Below are 25732 nucleotides of genomic sequence, written 5' to 3'. Positions count from 1 at the left end.
GACACTGGACCTTAATGGTGGACTGTTGGCTCACCTGCATACAGGCTTTTGGCTCACGTTCACAAATCTGACTTCAACTGTCCAAGACCGTAGGAATAAAATATGTGAGTCCTGTTTTAAGTTGGATTTTCACTTTATGCAGAGGCATCAGACTAAAATAAACCTAATACTTCATTTAGAAATACCTGTTTATCAGAAGTTATACAGTCACACTCATACATCTGTCGTGAACACATTCCTGCCTGTGCTGACGGAAAGTTCAGGAGAATTCATGTAACAAATGCAACCGGCCTCTTAAGCTCAGTTGTTGGAGTTTAAGTGTGAAAGCGTGGTGTTATTATTACTTTCTTTCGTTCTTGTGTGGTGGCTGCGAGCATGTGCGGCTCAGGAGGACGATAAATCAGAATATCACTCCGCTGGCTTGTGTAATTATCACCACTTCAGCCCCGCGAAACAGGCAAAATGACAATTTATTTACACTATAAATCTGAAAACATGTAAATGTGGCTGTGGATTTGTAAATCCTTTGTTGTCAAAAAAGCCCAAGTTGAAACAAATGTCTTCAGTTTCAAAGTCAACAGTGAGAGAGACGGAGTGCGGTTCAGTGATCTGTGATTACGCAGCCCGGCTCCGCTCCACTTTCTATAACATGAACACGGTGCAATCAGGACAGGCGACCCTCCGGTCTGGGAAAGAGCAGACTTTATGGCAGCTGCTGTGCTTTTACATGCAGAATTATTGATAACCTCTCAGCAAACATAATACACAGCAGTTACATTAGACTTTTCGCTTGGCTTTTTTAGAAGGAAGCAGAAAATAACGTCTCGTTAGCTTGTCACAACAACAAATGTTTCAGCGACATGGGTTGTGTTTATGTGGAAAAAGTGTTGTTCAAATTTGTTCAAACTTTAGAAAAAGTTTCAGCCCAAAGTCTTAGTCCAAAGATGTAACAACCAAACTGCTTCTTAACGGAAACTTTATGAATAAAGCTGAGTTGAGTTGAGTTAACGGAAAGAATTGAAAATAATCCTTAAATTAAAATCAAAGAAGCTCCATGAAATTAGTTGACAATAACAGTAACATTTCAATTGTCACCGGCCTGTAACCGGAAGACACTTGCTGTAGCAGAATTATTATTCTGTTGGAATTAAAGATCAACTTTCAGTAAACATCATGTAGAGCAGCGGAGAGATAAAATAAGCCTGCATGGACATTAAAGCTGTCGGCAGGCTTAAAACACAGCACACTTGATTTTCTGAGGAAAAATCATCCAACATCTATTATATGGCAGCTGCTGTTTTATTGAGGCTTCCTGACCCTTTTCAAGGAGTCTGCTCTTGAATTAAACCAAAGAATTAGCTGACAAAAACAGTTACATTTCACCTGTCACCTGGCTTTTTCCACAAAAAGACACCAAACTTGCATGTAGGTAAAGTGCTTATTCTTGTAGCAGATGACAAAAAACTTTCCTTGACAGAGGTTGTATCAGTTACATGGTTTGGTCAGCTTCCAGTCAGCAATGAATGCCTGCATTTGCTCTCTGTGATGTTGCGACCAGCAGGTCACGACCTGCTCACTGTAAACTAAAGCAGATGTCAGATGAAGAGAAGGGCCTGGTGTTACATAATGGAGGTGCTCTCCCACGAGAGAGCTGCGATGTGGCGCCCGAGCGCGTTGACGTCCAGTTAAGAAAGTCGTTACGTTACATCAAAGCTGGAGGGTTTGAGGAAATTTATAAAATGCAGCCAGAGCCGCGCGAATATAAACCACCTGAGCGAGATAATTAACAATCGGGGAGACAAGCAGAAAGTGATTAGAGGCTCGCAGAAAAGCAGGAACATTTCATACTTGTGTGTCAGATCCGGGATCTTACTGAGACCTTCAGATAACAGCGGGGAGGAGAAACACACACAGACAAAGAAAAGCGAAAGAAAGCAAAAGAGTCGCAGACGCAGACGGACCAACAGACATGGAGGAGGCTCTGTGTTTATGACCTGGAGCTCCCACCTAGACCACTTGTACACACACACACGCACACACACACGCACACACACACACACACACACACACACACACACACACACACACGCGCTCACACACACACACACACACACAGTACGGAGAAACATGCGCACACGCGGCGGACGGACCACACACTGCTGAGCAGATCTGTTTAAAAGCCAGGAGCTGTGTTTATCATTCCCTACATCCTGCCTACAGAAATATTTGTGAGCGAGTAGCGTTGTTTTGTGCGTGTTTTCTGAATGCATCATGTGTACATAGATGCATACATTCAATATGTGTGCATGTGTGTCTGTTGAATCATGACAAATTGACTCAGGTAGCTATTTCTTTTCATTTCAGCCTGCAGGTGAAGTAAAACTAAAGCAAAATGAAACTTCTGAAAGAGCATTTAAAGTGGGTTGAATTCTGAGTCTTTTCCTGCGTTTTCTCTGTCCCTCACCTGTCTCTCCACATCTCTTCCTCATCTTTCCCCTTTTCTTTACTCTTCTCCTCTATCTGCCCTCTTCCTCCTCCTCCTCCTCCTCCTCCTCCTCTTCCTCCTCCCAACTTCAGTCCTACAGTTAAGACTTCAGCAGAGGAGGACACGAGAGCAGCTGGCAGACCAAGGCATCATGCCTCGTGAGTAATGCCTTCCAACACTGAGCTGCTGCACATGCACACACACACACGCACACACACACACGCACACACACACACGCACACACACACACGCACACACACACACACACACACACACACACACTTCCACTTATGAGCCATTAGACTACAGTGAGAATGTGACAAACGGAGGGGAAAGAGTGTGAGAAACTCAACCAAGGGAACGCGTCACACTTTGGCCCAATTAGTAATAAGATACAAAGGTGATGGGTCAGTTCTGCCTGGTATCTCGTGGCTCAGATAATTTAGCTTTTATCTGTCTAGGTTTTAAAATAAACAAGTGTTCTGCTTTTACCCAGACACAATGAAAGTCCAAAATGTGTAATGGTTCTTATAGCAATTCAGCCTTAGGTTTTACATTTTTACAAACTTTCTTTACAGTAACAATGTCTCTGTTGTGAAGCTTTTACTGAAACTGTTTTTTTGAAGTTGTGCTTGCTGTGTGGATTATTAAAAGTGTTGGAGACTGGAAAGAGATTCTGAAAAGAGATGTTGCTGTTGAACTTTTAAAATAAAAAAATTTCCATCGGAAAAGTTAGTATATGCATAGTTTTTATAACAATCTGGGTGATCTGCCGTATAAATCTAATTTATTGTACTGTACGTAGTGTCACATTAAGCATTCAGCGGGTTTTTTATGTTATTTGGTTGGATAGCAGCAACAGGACCAATTCTATAAACGCAAATGAGTGAGTGATGAAGGTACACCATTTGGTCAGCCAAATGCCACAACTTCCTGTTTCTATTTCTAACCAAAAGCCCTTGTTTCAAGTTAAAAGCCCTCTAGCTTCCTGCCACTACGTTTAGACTGAGTCTTGTTTTACCACTTGGGGGCAGCAGAACAGTCACAATGTCTAAAAACGTATTTACCAATATTCCCCTCATTTATCTTGATTTGTGTTTCCAGCCAATTGACAAAAGTAAAGCCAATACACTACACATTCTCCTTTGAGCTCTGGTTTGGTCTCCACCAACTCCTGAGAAAAATATCTGGCTCTTTAGCTGCTAAATGTTTCACTGTCTTCACCAGCTTGTCTCCAACTTCAGCACAGGTTGTACCGTGGTTCAGTACAGAGTGTGAGGTTAATGATTCATTGAGACTGAACTTAAACAAAAGCTGCAAGTTGTAAATACAAAAACAACGAGACAAAACAGAGATGAATAAATCCGCAGGTAGTGAGAGGTGGACGTAGAGGGAGCAGGTGGATACATGCAGCCGACAGACGGCGAGAGACAGACAGGTGGAGGTTGCAGCCAGAGAGCAGGCAGACGGGTCGGTGAATGACCGCTGAGGAATGCTGGAAGAGGCTCTCGGCCTTCAGAGGAAACAGCGACCGTTCGGTACCTGTTTACATCCCAGCGCCACATCAAAGCAACACGACAACACGGAGCACGAGCCGCCATTTATAAGACGGAGGCTTTGTTCTTTTAATGTCACATTAGTCATAGTGATGAATACACACAGACCTGACTGCACCGAGCCTTCTATTAAATCTTCTCCGTTGCTTCGATTTATCACCTCTCGTGTCCTTCAGGGCGGCGCTGTAATGTTTGCCGCTATATTGTTTGGCTTCGACTCCCAACACGTGGCCAGGAGAAATATATGATAAATATAGTCATGAGAAAGCAGTTTGTTTAGTATGAGACATTACACAGCAGACAGCCACTTAGAAACCGGGATCTTATCTAGTGCTGTAATTTTAAGGCAGAGCTGTGTCATCTTGGCAAACACGGGAGCACGGAGCGATGCCAGCGTGTTGTTGTTTTTCTTCCCCCTTTTCTTTTCGGTTCCTCGCCTGCAGGAACAACAAGAGGACTGGGGGGGGGGACTTGGACTGCAGGCCAGGGATTTGTTGAATGATATCTCTGGCACCGTTTGCCATTTCACAGAGGCTCCAGCCTCCAGATAAACCGCTGGTAAGTGTGCGGGGGAACGGAATCCAGAGGCCCGGCGAGGCCCTATCAGTTTCTAGGAGTCTGTCACAGATAAGGCAGCAAGGAGAAACGCAATTGGCCAGCGGGGCTCCGAGCGTTCTTTTAAAAAAGAAATTTCAATTGGCTGTTTATCTCTTGATTGCAGGCGGTGGTGCAGATGTCAAAGAGGTTGGTGGGACTTGCGTCGCTTGTCGGTACTTTTCTTTACACCCACACACTCGATGTCTTATCACTCGTCAAAACGTCATCTGTCCTCCCAGCGTTTTTGTATTTTATGTCTGCCCCGCAAGAAAAATATACTTTTTGAAGGCGACACAGCATCTTCTCCTCTTCCTCCTCCTCCTCCTCCTCCTCCTCATGCTGCTGCTGTAGATGTGATCCTTCAGATGCTGGCTGGCTCAGCATGGCTGTGTTATTCCTGCTGGGGAGATGGACACGGCGCAGGGTCTGTGTATATATTACCCAGGGAACATCTGGTGTTTATTAGGCTATTGAAGAATCCGCCTAGCCTCTCAGCCCTGACTGGCGTGTGGCCGCCTGCATGGGAGCACACTGTCTGCCTGCTGGCCACAGGTCTGACTCGACATACAATCTAATATTTCCTCATAAAGATAATCGGGCCGTAGCTGCGGGTTTACGGTGCTTTGTTCCTGCCTGCACTCGTGCATTAAAATGTTCACTTCCTCAGCAGCAGCGCTTTAGTCCTTAATGGAAACAAACAGGGAATAGTTCCCGCCTAATGCACCCTGCGTCGTACCTCTCAGTGTCGTGTTTACATTTGACAGATACAGTCAGCAGGTAGAGCTTTAGAGTGTACTGTATGTTTAACAGTCTGTAAACCGGCCTCAGACTCACCAGATTATGTTACATGATGCCGACGCAGCGGCAGCCGAACACGCTTTCGGGCAGTTTGGTTTAAACACACTTAAAGCTGTGATGTCACACGAGGCCGACCGGTGACGGCTGTTTGAGACAGAGGCTGGCAGCCGACTTCTAAACACACGAGGATGCCAGCGTGACCACGACTGGCAGCTGATGCTTCACTTCTTCTCCCCCGAGGAAAAGGAGTTGATACATGCAGCCATACTGGATCATCTGTTTTACCCTTCTTCCTCCATCTGTGTGGCCTTCTTTCATTTCTACCCTCCTCAAATTGTCCTTTCTCTCTGTAACCACTCCTTTTCTTCCATTTCTCCTTTTTTTTCTATTTTGCTTTACTTCATCTGTCCTTTTCCCTTATACCTCCACTCTGATGTCAACCTTCAAGTCAACTTTCCTACTCTTTCTTCCACTCCTTTCTCTGTCTGAATATTTTTTTTTATTTAATCGTTGATTTATTGTTTTCTCATATTTCCCTCATTTCTTTCTAACTATTTTCTTTTCTTCCTCTTTTTTACATTACTTCTTTTTCTTCCTTTTTTATTTTTCTTTCTTTGTTGCTTATGTACTTACTTTGTTATCTTTCTTTCTTTTAACTCCCCACCTTTTTTACATTCATTTTTTTATATATTTCTTTCATATGTACATGTACGTTCTTTTCCACTTGTTTCTTTCTTTCTTACTTTCTTTCTTTCTTTCTTTCTTTCTTTCTTTCTTTCTTTCTTTCTTTCTTTCTTTCTTTCTTTCTTTCTTTCTTTCTTTCTTTCTTTCTTTCTTCTATCTAATTACTTGTATCTGTATTTCTTGTGTGATTTGTTTCATTCCCTTTTTCTTTCTTTTCCAAACAAAACAGACAGTCCTCCTTAATCTTTTTAGTCATCCCATTTATTAACCCATGATTTATTTTGTATTTCTTTCTTTCTTCCTTAATTTAGTCAAACTGCTCCTCTCTCCACTCTAATTTTGCTCCTTCCTTCTCTATATTTTCTTCCATCCGTTCCTCATCATTCCATAACTTCTGCCATTTTGTCTTTTTCTTCCTCTTGGCCTCATAGAAAATGATGATATCACATTTGAATGAAACATTAAGTAAAATGTTTGCTTTATCCAGTTAACAAGTGTCTAATTTTGCACATTATTCTTATTTTCAAAGAAAACCTTATTTGAGAGTTTCTCATTAAAGAGTAGAAGTCTCACATTTCAGATCCGTTTTTCATCACAGATTACTCGACCTAACTTGTCCAGCACTAAGCTCAGTATCATTCCTTTTTGGCTCAGAATCTCATGTCATCCCTCCAAAATATCCATCTAAAATTATATTTGACCAAATAAGTGCTGTTGCTCTTTCATACACTCAGATAATCAAACTGATTTGGTGTGCTCTCCTCACTGCCGGGCGTTCAGTCCTCTGAGTGCTGCGGACAGATTGTGGGCCAAGCCAGGTTAGCTCCGACTCTGATTATTTATCCTGGGTTTAACAGAGAGAGATTGTGGAAGGTCGGAAATCTCACCCGCAGCAGCCCTTTAATTACAGCTCTCCATTTATTGTTCTTGTACTCAAAGTCTCTGGCTGTCCTGGCACGGAGCAGCTGAGCAGATATTAGACCTGATCCACGACAGAAATATTGATTATTGAAGGATGAAGGATGGAGTGTTTGTTGGGGAAGTGACAGCTGAGTGCAGCGCTGCAGAGATTAACAATATGATGAAAGAAGAGAGATAAGATGAAAGAACAACTAAAAGAAAATTAATTCTACAACGAAATCTGGTATTTAGAACAGAAAATACCACAAAGAATAAAACATCAGACTGGAGTAAAACCAAAATCAATGAATTTCAGGCAGAATGAAAAGTGTGATGTTTAGTTGATAGATTAGAAAAAATAGCATACTTGTTAGTGAAGGAAAAGATTAAATGATATGCCAAATACAGCATATGTGAATTTGTATCATATTTATGAGTGTGAAATGTGTCAGGATATACACTGTATCACTGATGGCAGAAGTAGTTATTCTTTACTTCAGTGAAATACTGTGCTATACAGTAGAAATATACTGTTAGCATTGTAACTTTAATTAACATGAATTAATTAGTAACATTAATAAAGTCTTACATGATCTTGTCTTCAGAAAAAAATAGAGCTATTACTGAAAAAGATTCAAATCGCTGTTCGAACAGAGGAGGAAAATCAAATATCCAATCTGTGAGCAGTCGTTCAAATTCATAATTCTTAGTGAGCAGTGTAAGAGCCGGAGGCCACGTAGCAGGGAGCATTACTAGAATGCACTGCTTGTCTTTTTGCTGCTGAAAAGCAACAACCTTGAAACATTAGCTTGTCTTTTAAGTGAGGCAGTGGAGGCGCTGCGAGTGAAGAGGAGGGTTACAGTTTCTCAGAACTAATTCACAACTCAAGTGCATTTATAATCTATCCGAGCAGACTCGCCGGAAGGTTGGTGTGAAAAGCCGTCGGAGTATCAGAGAGGAGGAGCATCACACAAAAGGAGAAAAATGGAGACATGGAAAGTGTCACATGTGAGAAGAGAGTTGAAAATATGAAATGAAAAGTACAATGTCTGTGTCCCTGCTCGCCTCGACACCGCTGGCATAGCAACATGAAGTGTGTGTGTGATTGTTGAATCATCTGTTTTGGAAAGTTACAGACTATGGGTGACACACACACACCACCATGGATGTATTAAAGGAAACTGGACACAGGATAACGAGATGCGCCTCATTTATTCGAATGAAAGCTGCTCAGTGGAGAATAAGTTTTCCGAGCTTCCTCCATGAGGTACACGAGGTGCTCGGATGCTCCACTGGCTTCTGCAATTTTGGGCCCAAAAAGCATGAGTGTCCATGAGTGTAGGGACCACACGTCATCGAGATTTCCACTGGACGAACCAGCTGACTTCCTCGTTTCTCTACGCTCAACTGATTGGTCAAAAATATAAATCATCATTCGTCTCTCGTTATGTTATTGAATCAAATGGATGAAATTCTGATCATAAAACCAGTTATTTTGTTTAGTGATGTTCATTCAGCATCTCATGGACGTTCCTTTTCTAATGTGTGTGAAAAGTCAGTGTGCATCACGTGATGAACACAGAAGTTGTTGTCATGCGGTTTGACCAGCCAGGACAAAATCACTGGCACACTGACACCCGATATCCGAACAGGTGTGGGGGGGTCATGCAGCTATCTGACCATTGAAGCATGCAGATCAGAGAACCCATAAATACGACATAACCGCACACAATCTAATCAAATTTCACCTGCTATAAAACAGGCAGGACAGAATAAAAGTAGAACCGGTTTGGTAAGCATGATCTAAGCAGGCGGAGCTGAGCAGTATCTCTGCACAAAGTTAATGTGACATGGTACTCTTATTAATGCAGTGTGACCGCAGCCCCAGGTATGTGAAGGTTAGGCTATGGGATTTCTTTTGTTTTAATTCATTTGAACAAATTATGTGTTCAGATTTATTTGAACTTTACATCTGAAGCATGTTCTGTATCCATGTTGTGTTTGTACATACAGTCTTATATCACTGGATCATTATCTCAGATGCATTATTGTGTAAGCAGCATTTAGTAGTTGTATCTGGCTGAAGGGAAGTTCATTTACGATATGGTAGTTTAATGTACTGAATATTAGTGCTTTATATTTTCTCCAATCTTCTTATAGATTTTACAAATATATGTATGAACAGCAAACAAAACTACCTCCAGAATGCTGGGATAGACAATACATTCATCTGTCTGTGGTTTGGAGGTAGTTGAACTGGGACAAACTGCCATTAAACACACAAACGACAAGATATAACAAAATAAAACTAAAAATGTGTGTCACTTTGTCAATGGCAATACAAACATCTCAAGTGGTTATATTTACAATTTCAAAATCTACAAAAAATAACTTAAACTGTGAGATCAATTTGTTGGAGTTAAGATAAATAGTAATCAGATTGAAGTATAAAATCAAAAGTATCTCAAACTTGCCCTCATAGTAACTCCAGTACCCCAGTAAGTGTACTAGGACTAGTACTAGTTACTCTTCACTCCTGCAGTATACGGAGATGTGGTTGAGCAGTGTTCCCCTGGTGTGTCCCCTGTTGTTGATGTTGTGGTCCTGCTCTGTGTTATCCAGACTCGGCCTCACACAGCTCTTCTCTGGAGGCTCAGATGAGGCTAAAGCGAGCCCGGCTCGCTGTGGACCTGAATGAGAAGCTGGCTCTCAGGCCGGGGCCCCTGGAGCTGGTCCAAAAGAATATCATTCCCCTTGACTCTGCCATCCCAGTGACAGGTAGTAGCAGCGTGCCGTGTCGTGGAACACACCTTTAACAACTGCTGCATCTCAACCCGTGTGACTCCATGTGTGAGTTTGGCAGTCAAGTTTAGTTTCAAAGGAGAGCCCTCCTGACTGCCGGTGTGTGCGTGTGTGTCTTAGAAGCTAAAATAACATCATGATATTTCAGGGTAACTATATTCTTGATGATATGACAAAATACTGAAAAATATTTCTTTATTAATTTCAAAAACATACCATCACAACAAAATAGTAAATATTATAGTTTTAAAAGAACATAAATGTAGAAGTTTACCCTCAAATATTCATTAAAAACTAACATATTACTGATGTTTGTTCCATCTGATCTTTTCTAACCGAACCACTGAAGTCGCTCTCAGCCACTATTTGTTGTTACTGTGTGTGATTGTGTTTCATTCTAGGACGTTGGACTTTTTATTTTGATCCGTATCAAACCAAGCGGTGGTCTTAGGCTGAATCAAACTGAGGTTCGGTTCGTTTGCTGTGTGAAAAGACTTTTGGTTTAAACTTTTGGACACAACTGGAAAAGAAGTAAAAATGAGCTGCGGTACCACAGAGGGAGGAGAGGAGACAAAGTACATGTAATGAAGCACATAGTGTACGATTGCACTGTCTCAGGGAAGTGCCACAATGTTCATTTGATTTGTTTTGATGATGAGAGGACTGGTTGAAGAGCCTCGTTAACTGTAAATGAGTTACAGCTGTGTTTGTCAGGCTGACTTTGTGTTTTATTGACTTCGCTGCAGACAAATCATGGACACTTTGCAACATTTGGGAAATATTACGGACATTGGTTGAATTTGCATCAGTTATTGTGATAGCAAGATAAAGATTTACTGGGGGGTCTGTTTTATTAATGACTCATTAACTTTTGTAAATGCAGACAGTGAAGGACCTGAGTATTAGCGTAATTATGTGAGGGACAAAGACATTTAACCAGAGTTTATACAACCTCCTGGTGTTCAAAATGTGTTCTATAAAACTGATCTATAAAGCATTTTAACTGACTCCTTATCAGTCCTTAATAAAGCATGAACTTTATCACAGGTTCCTTATAAAAAAAAAAAAAAAAAACTAGAATGTGAATAAATAAATGAAGTTTTCATGAAAAGCAATTCACATGTTGATAATTGAACTGTTGACCTTTCTTTGACCTTTCCACCTGTGCGTCAAAGTTGCTGTTTCCTGTTGTTCTTCCTTCACGTGGTCCAAATTTCTTCGAAGGGAGAAGTGTTTATTTATATTTGTTGCACAGACAACATTATTTACATGTTTAGTCATCACGCTTATTCCAGAAAACTTCTGAAGACCAGTCTGGATCTTCAAAACAAATGTTGGTGTGGTGCTGAAAAGGCGGGTTTTTCTTGAGAAAGAGGTGCTTTTGGCATCAGTGTTTACAAATGTATATTGTGGACTCAAGTGTTTGGGGAGCCCTCTTGAGACGTCCACCTCCTCCAGTGTTTGATTTAAAGAAATGTGCAGCATGTGCTTTGACAGAGCGCTGATTTAGCGCCGAGCTAAGCGTCAGGCCTGAGCCGTCCCACTGCGTCACGCTGAACTCGCTCTGTTTGTCTTCTGACCCCCCAACATGTTTCTCCCTCTCCCTATATCATTCTTGGCAGTGTGACCAGTGTCCTTTAGACACGGGTGTTTTAGCAGTTTTATGTTTGCCCCCTTGAGCCTCCAGTAAACATGTTGTGTAAAAGGAGGCGGCGGGCTGCAGTCAGCTGGTTTACACTACCTCTGCGAGAGGAGGGGAGCTGCGTTTATTGAGATGAACAGCAGCTGTATTTGGGTCCACCCTTTTCCTTTAGAAGTGCACAAAGTATGTTTTAGTTTGAGTGCATCCTTGTGTACTGTATGTGTGGGCATACCTGTGTGTGTGTGTGTGTGTGTGCATGTTTGTTGCCCCCCCCCTCTCCTTCTTTTGTCTCGGCTTTAACTGGCTCCAGTCAGCAACCTCCAAAGCTATGTGACAGAAGCCGGCTGTTGCGTTCCCCCTCATCTGCAGCATTAACCTCTCACCTTAAAGCTCTCTATCTCCGTACACAACACTCCCAATGACTGGTTCAACCTCTGTTCGGCAATTTTAGGAAACTGTGTGACCCGCCATAACTCGTAGACCAGCCACTTGAAAAGCGGAAGTGTACGCAGTGCGCAGATTTCCTGTAATTCTGCCAACTCAATCTCCCGGTGACATCAGATTATTTTAAAGAGTCATGGAAACAGGATTGAGGAGGGAAAATGTACCAGGATGACACAGTGGGGTGTGGTGAACAGGTGGGAGGAAGTGGCATTTAGGACAATGCTGTGTACTAAGATGTGTGTGTGTGTGTGTGTGTGTGTGTGTGTGTGTGTGTGTGTGTGTGTGTGTGTGTGTGTGTGTGTGTGTGTGTGTGTTGCAAGGTCATTGAGTTGCACAGAATGGGCCTGGTACCGTGATTTAAACCAGGGTCTGTTCCTGGCTGTCACATGTTTGGATACAAAAAGAGAATCTTATACCCCTGCATACACACACACACACACTAGCCTTTACCACCTCCCTCTCCTGACTCTGTCCCTTCAGCTTCATTAGATAGCTGCTCTTTGCTGCTCCAATCAAATCTCTGTTCCCTATCAGGCCAGCCAATCAGGAGCTCGGTGGAGGTAAAGCTGTCGTGTCGGTCTCTCACCCGCGCAGCGTAACACCTCCAGCTGAGTGTCGTACTAGGTGTCTGTGACAGACGGGCAGTGTGTGAATACTCCTGGGTCACATACATTGTGTGCAACGTGCAGCAGTGTGCTTGAAACAAGTTTAGAATTTAGAGAGAAGGTTGTAGCTACCACTGACGTCATGACCTCCATTTTTTTTTTAAGAAATAAACAGCGTAGTATTCTTCCACCAGAATTTAATTATTGGCAGTGCTGAGTAGGCTTTCAAATCTGGGTAATTTCCTCAAACAACTAAATACAGTTCTGAGACAGTCTTTTTTAAAAACGTTTTGGTTTTTGAGTTTCAAGAGTCGTCGATATTCAGAGGCTCTTTGGAGGAACTACTCAATTTAAATTTAAAAAAGCTCAGGATTAGATAAACTGTAGCCTTGAGGTGGCTATTATTTCAGTTTATAATGCTCTGTAGGTGTAATCAGTTAAATTAGCATAAACTAATTGTGTCTGGTGACTAATGGACCCCTGATGGCCCCTGGTGATGCCTCACCGGCTTATAAATCAAGACTCGAATTTGGTTCTTACTTTTGTATTTGTGGCCCAAAGCTCTTACTACCTGCAACCTACTATGTACAATAGTAAGGATGGTCAAACAACTGAAACAAGACCAAAATTCTAACTGGAACTATCATATTATAGCATGTTCTTCTATCAATATCACGTATATCAGTAATATCTAGTGCATTTAAATGGAGTACGGCCCATTCAAACCTGGTACCAACATGTGATCTCTATCTGGCTATGTGGATTTCCGTCCTCACACGTTTGTTTTCACCTGCTGAGATCTGATCACACCTCCAAGTGTGGCTTGACTGATCTGATCCAATCATATCGTGATCAACAGTTTCACCTTGCATTAACATGTGTTATCCTTAGACCTGCATATATATCACATGTTAAAACCAGGTGTAAATGAAGTGTTAGTGAGTGGTAACCCACCGTGATGTCACTCATTGGTTTGTGACCTAGTTAGTGGCACGTTTGCCTTTTTGCCGTCGCCATCTTTGTTTTTTGGGGGTTTTTTTTGCCAAAAGTTACCATATTAGGACAAGAGGGTGGAGCTGGGGAAGAGCAAGGGCAGGGGCACGTTGCATGACCACCTGACACACCCCAGATATGTCAATTAAATGAGCCACCAAACATACCTCTTTTTGAGGCCTAAATTCTAGATAATGACATCATATTGACTTTGTATTTTATGAGAGAAGTTGTTTCAGTTTGAGGTTTTTTTTTAGCAGCCATCAGAGGTATCACACTTTAAGGCACTTCCACAGTGGCTTTACTTTTCAGATCTAGAGACTATGTCGAATTTTGTATTGTCTATTGGTGTCGGTGATGCACGCCACCAGTCTAAAGCCCCCACCCATCTGTCTTTTTGTTCTTCTTACAGTAAACCATGGCAAGTTCCCTAAGCAGGAGGACTCCTATGCGTTTGAGGAGGACAGCAGCAGTGAGAGTCTGTCTCCAGAGCAGCACCACAGTGATGAGTCACAGGGCTCAGCGTGCCCTTCGTCTGAGGCTGTTGGCAGTACGGCCTCCTCATCTTCCTCACCGGCCCTCACCAGCCCACGACAGGTAAAGAACACCCTCCCCCCCCCCCCCCCCCCCCCACACACACACACACAAACCTTCTCTGCCTACTTAGTTGCCTCCATCCATCTCACCCTGACTTTGTTGCCACTGCTTTGCTTCTCCTGCCCCCCTGTGGTGTCAGAGGGAACTGCACCCCCTACTCTGTTTTCCACTTATCTTTGGACTGAGTTGAACGAGGCAGGTGTCAAATTCTTTCACGCTGAGCCATCATACCGGCACAGCTGCTTTTATATCCCCACTGCTTACCTTTCACTCACGATGACCTCATTCCAACGGTCACCATCGGCAACGGCCACTTGATTGAAATTCATGCCAGAACACAGTTGTTTATGTCTTTTCAACTTGATCCTCTTAAATGTCCCAACTGACAAAGATCATCAGCGTCTGTGTATTCTCTGTCTGAAAGGTCATTTTAGAGCTTTTTGGAGTACATTCGCAGGGGAAACAGCAATACAATGTGCAAATTCTGAGGACAACTACTCCATCAGGATTAATAACTGAATCTCACTGTCTGTTAGTTCAAACCTATAATCATGAAGGAGAAATTAGCATTGATGTGTATATTAGAAAAGCATATACAGTCAGATCAAAAGGCATAAAATCTAAAGCAACAATAGCATAAACATTGCCAGAGTCAATAAAATATTCAAGTAAATAAAATAATTCACTTTTATTATATGCTGTCATGTACTTATTTAGTATCGTTTGGCAGCAGGTGTCTGTCGGTGGGAGAGACAGTATAAAACTGCTCCAAGGACAAACATGTTGGAGTAAAGATCAGCTTCTGAACAGACCAGTTTACCAAACCAAACATGAAGGAAGCTTTTCTTAATGTGGAACAGTTGTGTCTTTCTTGTATTCTTGTGCGACTTTAAATGCATTCACCAACAATTAATAGTTTATTGTTCTTGAATTTGATCCATAACAGATTTCTGTCTGTGAATAATGAAGTATGCCATCAAATTGGGTTTTCATTTTTAATATCCCAAAGAATCCTGATTTTGGAGAGCCTCTGAACATATTTTTTTCCGTGTTCTTGTTTATACTTTGTTTGTTTGTTTATACTGTTCCCCTTGAAATGTCTTGTCCAACATCAAACTATGGGCCAATGGGCCAAGTGGAAGATCTTTGGTAAGGAGTGAGACACACTAACGTGTGTGTAGCTTACGCAGAACAGCTTGATTATCATTTTGGTGCCCATGTAAACAGGTTGGGATGGATAGATAGATTAGATAGATAGATAGATAGATAGACAGACAGACAGACAGACAGACAGACAGACAGACAGACAGACTGACTGACTGACTGACTGACTGACTGACTGACTGACTGACTGACTGACTGACAGACAGACAGACAGACTGACAGACTGACTGACTGACAGACTGACTGACTGACTGACTGACTGACTGACTCATAGATAGTAAATCCCGCAAGGGAAATTAATTTCGCTACAGCAGCATATACAGGTACAGGGTAAAGCAATAAAAATGATAGAATAAAAATAGCGGGAGTAAAAAAATATTTAATATAAAAAATGTAAACACATTATATACCAATAAAAACATTAAACTAAACTAAACAACAGTGCAATGAATTAAACAAACAAACGCAACGGCGTTATTGATGTCGGATGGATTTGGCCAGAAATCACAGGATCACACAGAAACCCAATATAGGCTCTCATTATATCATGGCAGTAATTTAACAGGGTCAGTGTAAATAGCCTTATAACAATGAGTCAGTAAACACTGAAATTATTGAAAACCTTGCTGCAGCTCCTAAATTTGATGATACAATAATGCTACACACATTGCAGCCATGGCGGTAACAGGTGGCCTTCAACAGATGTAGCCTGGTCCCAGCAGAAGGACCTCCAGGGTGGAAAAGGTCTTTCTAAAGATTTACAAAAGCAGGTACATCATATTGTTTTTTTCTGTAAACAGGGTGGTACAACCAGAGACCCACCTGATCAATGCCAGGATGAAGGCCTGTCTGGTGCCAACAACAGCCAGGCTACTCCCCCAATACCAGTTCCTGCTATTGTCAAGGTCAGCCAACCCTCAAACTTACTAAACATCTTTCTTCTTACTTTTACACCTTTGAAATGTTTCCAACTACCTGGTTAAAACCCTCCTCACCCTCAACAGTCCAAGACGTCAGACAAGAACCGGCACAAGAAGCCCAAAGATATGAAGCCCAAAGTGAAGAAGCTCAAGTACCACCAGTACATTCCTCCGGACCAGAAGGCGGAGAAGTCCCCTCCGCCCATGGACTCGGCCTACGCCCGGCTACTCCAGCAGCAGCAGCTCTTCCTGCAGCTGCAGATCCTCAGCCAGCAGAAGCACGCTCACGCACATTCACAAACGCAGCAGTCACAACAGCAGCTCGCACACACGCCACAAATGCAGGCCCAGGCTCAGGCTCAGCAGAGACAGCCCACTTTCAGCTACCAGCCTCACCCTTCGGCCCACACCCAGAAGTAAGTCCCACTCACAGACAAATGATGCAATGTTTGCTCGGGTCCTGAGTCGACTCCATTGAAAGCTCGTAGTTCTCGCTCCTATAAAGGCTAGTAAGTGATGTGAAGTAATGTGATGTAAGCAATGAAAAAGTTTTACCCTCTGAGTAAATTAATAGTTGTTATTTACTACAATGCATAATGATACATGGCCTCGAACGTTTGGGAAACTCTGATCATGATTTTGTTCCAAAACTCTACAGGCCTTTTGAGAAGGGGGATAAAACTTTTCATAACTTGTCTATTCCGATGGTATTTTCTAAAACCTAGCAACCCAAAAGTTGTTGTTATTTGTTGTTTATCTGTACAGTATGAGTAAGACATTTAGTAAATACTTGTAAATCTGTAGGTTTGGTCTTAAAACCCTTTGTAAAAGATGCTTCATTAAAAAGCGTTTGAGTTGTTGATCCTTTGCGAGCACCAAGACAACTCAAATCCGCCAAAGCAAGGACTAGTCAAGGCTTCTAAAGGTGTCCCCTAGTATCAGGAACCAAGGCGTTAGTGGACCATTAAGTCCAGTAGGTTGTGAGGTTGATCCGCCATGTATCAGACATTATGTTCTTTTGTGAGTATTCAGAAGAGGTTGGCTTAGTTGGCCATATTTTTACTTCATTTGAGCGCTAAGTGACTAATCCACTTCAATTGTCCCATTCCAGAGGAGCCAGTGAGCAGCTATCAGCTTGTAGTTCCAGTGGTCCGCCCAGCACAGCCAACAGTAACTCGTCCTCTCCAGTCAAGAATACTTTTCCCAACCAGAGCAACATCTCACCGGTCAAACCTGGGCCCCTTCCAGCTAATCTAGACGACCTAAAAGTATGTGTTGATGGAAATGGAATTCAGATAAAGAATCTCTATAGCCTAACAAATGCATCTGATAACGTCTGTATTTTTTGCTTTGTAAGGTTTCAGAGCTCAGGCAGCACCTGCGTATTCGCGGCATGCCCGTCTCAGGTACCAAGACTGCCCTCATCGAGCGACTCCGGCCCTTCAGGGACTCCAACACTAGCTCCTCGCCTTCGGGCTCTTCCGACATTACCACTGTGACCTTCCCCGTCACACCTACGGGGTCCCTGTCCTCCTACCAGTCCCCGTCCTCGTCCAGCGCACTGTCCCAGGGAGGATACTACCCTTACCCAAGCACCTCCTCCACTCCGCCCATCTCGCCAGCCTCCTCGGAGCTGTCCCTCAGCGGCTCGCTCCCCGACAGCTTCAGTGACGTGCCCATGTCCTCGCCAACACAGTTCACCCTGCAGCCGTCCCCGGCCCAGCTCGGCATGGAGGACAGCCTGGGCGGGGGAGGTCAGCGGGTGGGAGAGGTTAGGGGTATGGATGGCCTGGAAGCGGAGAAAGATAAGATGCTGGTGGAAAAGCAGAAGGTGATCGAGGAGCTGACGTGGAAGCTGCACCAGGAGCAGAGACAGGTGGGGGAATATCTGGTGAGATTTTGTGCTTTGACATCAACTGTGTCAGTAAAATGTTAATAACCTTATTGTCCATAATTCATGTGATGAAACATCAGTAAACCATTTTTTTCTGTGCTTCTATAGCTGTATATTTGCACAGTACATATTTTACATATTTTGTATTTTAAGGCAATTTCTGATACACTTTCATTTGTAAACTCTGAGACCATAATCAAATTTCAAATTGAATGTCCGATTACCCTTTGCTTCATCAGCCGTATCTCCAAATGCATGAGGGAAAAAGATATTTGATTGATTTACATTTGTGACTGTGCTTGTTAGGTTGAGGAGCTGAAGATGCAGCTTCACAAGAGGAAACGCTGCTATGGAGCTACACAGGACACCGTCCCTCCTCCGTCTCACCCCTCTATGCACCACCAGCATCAGCCTCCAGCCATGATGGGCCAACACTTTTTTGGGGTGACAATCAAGCAGGAGCCCATGTCGTTGTCCTCCAGCTGCCCTTTGTCCTCTCCCAAACAGCTCAAGAGTCCTCCTGGCAGCTGTATGGAGGATATGGGACACTGCAATACCCCCATTGCCAATATGGGGGGCCCTGGTGGACCGCAATGCATGGACACAGGCCCTTCTTCTGGCAGCCCCTCCGCCATGTCTGCCTTCCTCAGCCCACAGTGCTCACCGCAAGACTCTCCCATTGGAAAACCCACCAGCCCCCAGCCATCGTCTCCTAACAACCCCTACCTGCTGTCTCCTCCACTGGGACGAGATGGTTGCGGTCACCCCAACACCCAGGGCGCCAACAGAGGACGCAACATGCAGGTATGATGCCTTCATGTCTACAAGCAACATTTTAACTGTCTGTTGGGACATACAGTAAATCATCCAGTTAGACTAAAATGATCAGTGACATATACGAAAGTGAAAAAGTGATTGGGTTATGAATATTTGTAATTCTTTATTTCGATTTAAATAATGGAAACTACAGAGTTTCTACCAAATCGACAAAATTCCTCCAATTAGCTGTCAAGACTTTCTTCGTTTTTCAAAAAAATGAGAACTTCATCGAAGCACGACATGAAAACTCAGGTAATCACCAAAGTCGGTAGAATCCATAGTCTTTGGGCTTTGAATGTGTGCACCAAATTTCAAAGCAATCAATTAAATATGTCAATCTCGACGCAAATGTTGGAATAACCAGCCTGCTGGCTCAGCTAAAGACATGGCTGACCTTATTATTAGCTTGATGATATACCTTCTTCTTTGTATCTCTTAAAATATATATAACATGAATAAATATGTGTATCATTAATGTTTCTTTCACATATAGGCTGTCTCTCGTGTTTTTTTGTTGTTGTTTTCTAACACGTGGCAACATTTTCCTTTTGTCTAACTCCAGATGCAGCAGAAGAGCAGCGGCCAGCCAGCGAACTGTTCTTACCTTTCCGACCAAAGAAGCCTTCAGGGAGTCTTTCCCAGCCCGGCCGACTGTGGCCTGAACCACAGCGGCTCCATCAAGGCTGAGAGCCACAGCATGCAACCAAAGGTAGACAATTCTGTCAACACTAGGGGCATTTGCAAGGGTTGTCACGTTTAGCGTCGTGGACTTCACCTGAATCACCTCACGTTCACGTAACTGTTCTCCTCTTCTCTGTTCATTTGTGATCTGTCTCTGACTCTATGTGATCGTCTTCGTTGAGGTTCATCGCCACTCTTGTCCATATCTGTTTTCATCACACATTCCTTCACATGTCGGTGACTTTTCCTTCATGAGAACACAACGCCAAACCATTTTATATCGTCATATATTTAATGTGATGAGATATTCAAACACGAGGGCCTGAACTGTAGTTTTTTTTTTTTTAATTTTTTTATCTGCAACATTCTCACATTGGGTAAACTCCCCTATAATATGCTAATGTCACTTTTCACTTATTTCTCATATAGATGTCAGTATTGCCGTCTCCTCGGCATGTTGGCCAAAAGTGCCAGGTCTCTCCCCCTGCCTTCAGTAGCTCATATTCAGATGCATCAGACTTAAGACAGCCCCCATGCTATGAGGATGCAGTCAAGCAGGTAAACTCAAACCCGTGCTAAAATTTAGCAGAGATGGCTGGCCAGAGATTTTATTTTACCTTTTGGCGTTGCTCTAATTCCACTTTTCCTCCTGTCTTCTCTTTTTTTTTTTTATCTCTTGAAGTCCATCACCTGTGTTGCACTTCTTCTTCTTCTTCTTTTCATCCATCGCTTCGTTCACTGCACTAACTTTTCACCCTTTACCAAGTCTGAGGTAGACTGGGTGTTTAAGTCGTACAAACATCTCTTTGGAGGCAGACGTAACCGGAGCATTGACAATAGTTTTCAACTGTTTCATGTACTATTCACTTTAGGTCCAGAAAGAATATAGTTCCATTCATTTATCACACCTCTAGAGTGACGAGCTAACTTTAACCTGACGCAATGGAATCTTTCTAAGATCAGCACCTTTTAATTTTGCATAAGAGAAGAGAAACAACTAGCGCTGGTTCCTGATAGCATGTGGCAGAACGAAAGACGCTGGTGTCTAGTTCCCATATTTATGAAAACTGTTTGCAGCTGTGGGCGATAGGATCCATTTAAAGTCTCTTTTGCCCTTCCTGCCCTTAAGCTAGAAAAGAAAATGAAGACAAATTCATAACAACCTAAACTAGTCTGTCTCCAAGAAAAGTTTGTATTACCATAACTTCATTCTGCCTTAGTAGACTGCTTCAAAGCTTATATATTTCCAATGCAAAATCCCAAAATATAATTGGACGGAATTTTTAAATGTTAAAACATTCTTCAATTACTAAAGACAATCACTCTTCATTACCATTTCAGCAACTGACACGGAGTCAGCAGATGGATGAACTTTTGGATGTGCTCATTGAGAGCGGAGGTAAGGTGAAATTCCATAAACATTAGTATCCAGGAAGTGTAGCTGGCACTGCACATGCCAGCTATTGTAAAATGTGTATTTAAATCTGAAATAAAGAGTGCACAGTCAATCAGTCTTACCTGACAGGTTGGTATCAGATCCCACTACCTGCTGTGACCCTCCCTCCTCTCCTCTTTCTCTTCAAGAGATGCCAGCTAACGCCAGAGAAGAGAGGGAGAGGTCCTCTGTAACCAAAGTTGTGCCTCACATTACTGTGTCCTCAGGGTGTCCCGGCCTCCTCATCCCGAGGTTCCACCGACACTACGAACACCTGTCCCACACCCAGCTCCCATACGACCACACAACCAATCAGATCCCCGAAAGCCACCTGGAGACCCTGTTGGGCAGTCCCATTGGCCGGGGAGGGGAGGTGGCCCTTCTGAAAATGGCTACTGAGGACGGGGGCCAGGAAGATGAAGGGAACAGAGACGGAGAAGGGTACGGCAGCCCCCACAACCACCACCGCCACCATCACCATCCCCAACAGGACAAACTTCTGACCAACAGAGATCTGATAGACACTCCTCTGTCGCCCATCAGCAGCAAAGTGTCCGCCGTCCCCGAGGTGCAGGGGATGGTCAGCATGACCTTCAGCGAGACGCCGTGGGAGACGATGGAGTGGCTGGACCTGACGCCACCTAGTTCCGCCACTGCTTTTAGCGTCGCTTTGCCCAGTGCGCCCAGCATTTTTAACACAGAGTTCCTGGATGTAACAGACATTAACTTGAACTCTACCATGGACCTTCACCTGGATCACTGGTGAAAGCAATACTGCTGCCGAAGTGCAGGTTAGCAACTTGCTAGCCATCAAACAAAACACCAGCATGCAAGACAGACCGCTGATGTCAGCTATGACAACACCAAAGAACTATTGAATTCATCCTTAACCGTTTCAGTCCAAGTGCCAGAATTTGCTCCTTGCTATAAGGAATGTTACATTAAGTACAGCATTAGCTGACATCCAAAGATTGACGCCTAAGTTGAACTACAGATTTATATCTTGAGGTTCTTTAGTTGTCGTCATACCCAGAAACCAAAGTCCAGGTGCTTTTTTACATGATCTTTGTCTGTTTTGGACAAAGATGTGCACAACTACCTAGTAAGTATGACAGTGGACACGTGAAGGATTTTCTATATAACTGAAAGACATGATTACAGAGCTTTATGCTGACACTTTGTGCAGTATCAGTATTACATCACCTAGACTTGAAAACACAATTTGACTATCTTTATATACTTTATGAGTCTTTGTATTACTGGAAAAAAAAAAAAAACCTGAAAGGAATTACAAGGTGAATTGGATTGCTTAGTAACGGCCATATTGTAAATAGCACAACAATGTGTACTGACAGAAGCTCGCTAATGTCTGCTTATTTTGTCAGTGGTGTGGGAGAGGACACAAACCACAAATCTAGTGCATTATGTAATCATGTCATGATTTAATGTAAATATGATACATAAAACTCACTGTGCACCTCTAGCTTAATACACACTTGTCACAGTTTGCTTGAGCTTAGAATATGTGTGTAGAACTGGTTGTCATACCTTTGAAGGACCTTGTTTTTTTATACAAGTTTATTTTCACTATTTGGCATATTTATCCACAGGATGACATTATGAGGAGAAATTATTGTCTTTTAAAAAACTTTGGTCTTATCAGTTTTATTTGGCAGACAAACTGTTCTTTATTTGCTACTACCCCCAAATTTTGATATCAATGTCCCTTTTACAATTTTGTGTTAAATGACTATTCCCTCAAAGCTATTGTTATTAATCTAGAACGCTCCAACACGAGTCAGTTTTTCTTTAGTTGTGAAATCAGACAAATTCCGAAGAAAAATAGAATATCATCTCTAGTTTCTTGTTTGTTTTTTGTCCAAAAAAAATTCACAATTGCTGTTTCCAACCCAATCACAACTATTTATTTTGTGCTATTGTATTTATATTTGATTTTGTATTTATACTGACATTCCTTTCTAGTAGATTGGGGCTCTTTTTGATTTACCAAAAAACTACAAAAACTACCATTATCGACCACTGACATTTCTTAGTAAATCAGTTTTCTCAAAAATGTGATGCAAAGTGAAGGAACCACTTTGAAAAACCATGTTTTCTTAAAATCACTTTTCCTTTAAGAATCATGTGAATTGGAAATTTCCATTGTTAGCACTTGTGAATAGGAAAATGTAATATATTCAGATCTTTAATGTGAATATTGCATATCAACACAGAATAAACTTCCAACAGAGCCAGCCTGAATGCACCGTAGTTAGCCAAAGAATTTCAGACCCAGATACCTTTTTAAAGGTTTCAGTTTTGGTCAGAATTTGTATTTTTGATACATGTAAAAACTTGAGGTAATATTCTGATTTATAATAGGCATAGTTACTTTCTTGCCAAGAGTTAAATTCAAGATTGATACAACTCTCTTATCTGTCCGCTAAGTAGGGTATAATGCTATAGCGAGTAGCCCATCGCTTAACTTGCATCGATACTGGGAATAGGAGAAAGTTACAAAATCTGCCTACCTGCTCCACTAATTTACTTAGTTAACCCTGTTCTTCAAAGACAAGGCAACAATGAACTCCATCTATATTTTACTGGTCTCTACAACATGCTCAGGTTGTATACCGAAACACATCCATCAGCAGCACCGCAAAAGCTTGCTTCGAGTTCCGTCATTTGAGTTTTGTTAGCTTTTGTCTGTGAAAAATAAAACATTTTAGTCTGGTTTTCATTTTAGGAAATCCATTTTATGTTTCTTTTTTTTCTTTTTATGTCTTTTTGAGGCTACAGCAGTCGCCATCTTTGTGTTCGGGCCCAACTGGCTCACCTAGCAGCTAATTGTTCCGCCACTGAAGATCAGCAACACATTCAGAACAGCAGCACGAAAGATATCTGGCTTAAAGTTTCAATTCATCGCATCACCTGATAATGTTACATTGGAAATGTTACCTTTTTATAAATGATGGGCAAAGTTTGCATTTTCGGGTAGCATCATCATCATTGCTGACAGACGCATAACGTTACTATAAGGCGTGTCTTACAAATGGTATTATAACAGGTCAAATGGCTAAGTTAAACTAGAGATATACAGAAGGTGGCAGAAGAAATGTTTTCAAATCAGGAGCTACATTCATCATTTGTCCATTCGTCCATCTTGAAAATGATCCTTTTTAGTTTTTCATTCGTTGACGAAAAATATAACAGTTTGTCATAGTTTCTGTTTTTAAATGTATTGAGATTTTGGTTTCATAGTTGTTGTGAAAAAAAGTTCCTCTACAAATATCTTGTCATAGTTACTGCTGACAAAATGAAAACTTAGCATGCCTCGTCTTTGCTGGAGAGGTACTGGCAGAAGGATTTTGTTCCACGCAGCGAGGATAGCTGTTTTTCCCTCAGCAAACTATCTCGTGTCTACAGCTTCATATATCGGGCAGATATTAAAGTGGTGTTGATCTTCTCATCTAACGCTCCGAAATGAATCAGTTATTTCCCAAAATAATAAGTGCATTAGTCAATAACCTTTACTGCATTCACAATTGTGTCCTCTGTAAACATTGGTCTCACTTTGTGTTCTCTTTTGACCAAATATTGCTTTTTCCTGTTGCTTATGAAGTGTTGCACTTGTTTAATGGGTTCTATGGTTACATGTGGGCTCTCAAAGTCGTAATCTCTATTCATATTCTGTTCATTTAAATGAATGTCTGTAAAGTCACTACCACCAAATGTGGTAACACTGTGGTGATTGCTGATGACAGTCCTTACATTTGCAGTATCAGCTGAATGAGCTGGGTGTCTGTCAGGGACATTCCTGGGAAATATCCCAAGTGGTGCACTGAGCCACCTGCACTGGTCGCTGATTGGGCTGTACTGCAGAGTGACTGAGCAAACGTTAATGCAAACAGGGTTTCCAGACTATAATCACAGGAAAGAAAAGAGAAAATCTGAGCGATATTCTGGTAACAACAGGCTAGTATGAAGCAGCCAAATGAGAAGAAGCAAGGAAGATCCAGCTGCACTCACCAGATGTGCCACCAAAACTGAATTCTTTAAGATTGTTACTTTTATGCCCATATTGATTATATGACAAAGCGGATACTTTTTTGATAAAACATCTTTAAAAAAAATCACATCTGACAGAAGCTTCCATGTTGCTTGGCCACTGACTTGCTTTACTCTTGTAAAAAAAAGAAAAAAAACAACTGTATTTTGCCTGCCTCCCTGTATACTACAAAAAGAAGAGCAATAAACGTATCACAGCAAAATCATTTCTGCAGTTACTTTTTATTCATGTCTAATTCACAAGAAGCACACAATACAGGTTTTCAAATTTTTTTCCATGGGAACTTTATTTGTAACCCTTGATAAAGATACAATATAATATTCATTGCCCTTAATATTATCTTATAATCTAATATAAACATTCTGGCAAATTGCAATTTATACAACATGTACCCTGGAAATTCATTTTCACCAGTGGTAAGTTAGTTTCCTGGAAACACATCCCATGAGAGATGAGCAGACCTGGAGACTGTTTGGTTCTGTCTGTGAGCTTCTTCAGCGGTTTGCACCTTTTTGCATTGCGGAAAGAAACGGAAAGAACGGAGCTGACAGAATTCTCCACAGGGAGAAGTGTGTCTACAATGCATCCGCACCAACTTGGTTGTAATTTCTTACCCTCCCAAACAGGCCACAAGTATTTAACAAGTC

The 25732-nt window shown here is 42.1% G+C and overlaps 1 protein-coding gene across 1 annotated transcript in view; it reads left to right on the top strand.

Moving 5' to 3' along the window:
* The window catches only part of myocd (myocardin), a 60087-nt gene extending 34810 nt beyond the window's left edge, over positions 1-25277 (top strand). Inside the window, exons 2-11 of the mRNA XM_069156239.1 lie at positions 2578-2643; positions 13919-14103; positions 16068-16172; positions 16272-16603; positions 17299-17455; positions 17545-18063; positions 18388-18885; positions 19463-19609; positions 20923-20980; positions 21166-25277. Coding sequence (XP_069012340.1) covers positions 2578-2643; positions 13919-14103; positions 16068-16172; positions 16272-16603; positions 17299-17455; positions 17545-18063; positions 18388-18885; positions 19463-19609; positions 20923-20980; positions 21166-21782 — 2684 coding nt within the window. The 3' untranslated portion in view covers positions 21783-25277. The remainder of the gene's footprint in view (positions 1-2577; positions 2644-13918; positions 14104-16067; positions 16173-16271; positions 16604-17298; positions 17456-17544; positions 18064-18387; positions 18886-19462; positions 19610-20922; positions 20981-21165) is intronic.
* The last annotated feature ends 455 nt before the right edge of the window (positions 25278-25732 follow it).

This window comes from Embiotoca jacksoni, unplaced genomic scaffold (assembly GCF_022577435.1).
Source record: "Embiotoca jacksoni isolate LCO1_2020_lvr unplaced genomic scaffold, fEmbJac1.0.p SCAF_20, whole genome shotgun sequence".
In the NCBI taxonomy this organism is placed as follows: Eukaryota; Metazoa; Chordata; class Actinopteri; family Embiotocidae; genus Embiotoca; species Embiotoca jacksoni.
The sequence above is the reverse complement of the archived record's forward strand: the minus strand, read 5'-3'. Positions and strand labels throughout refer to the sequence as shown.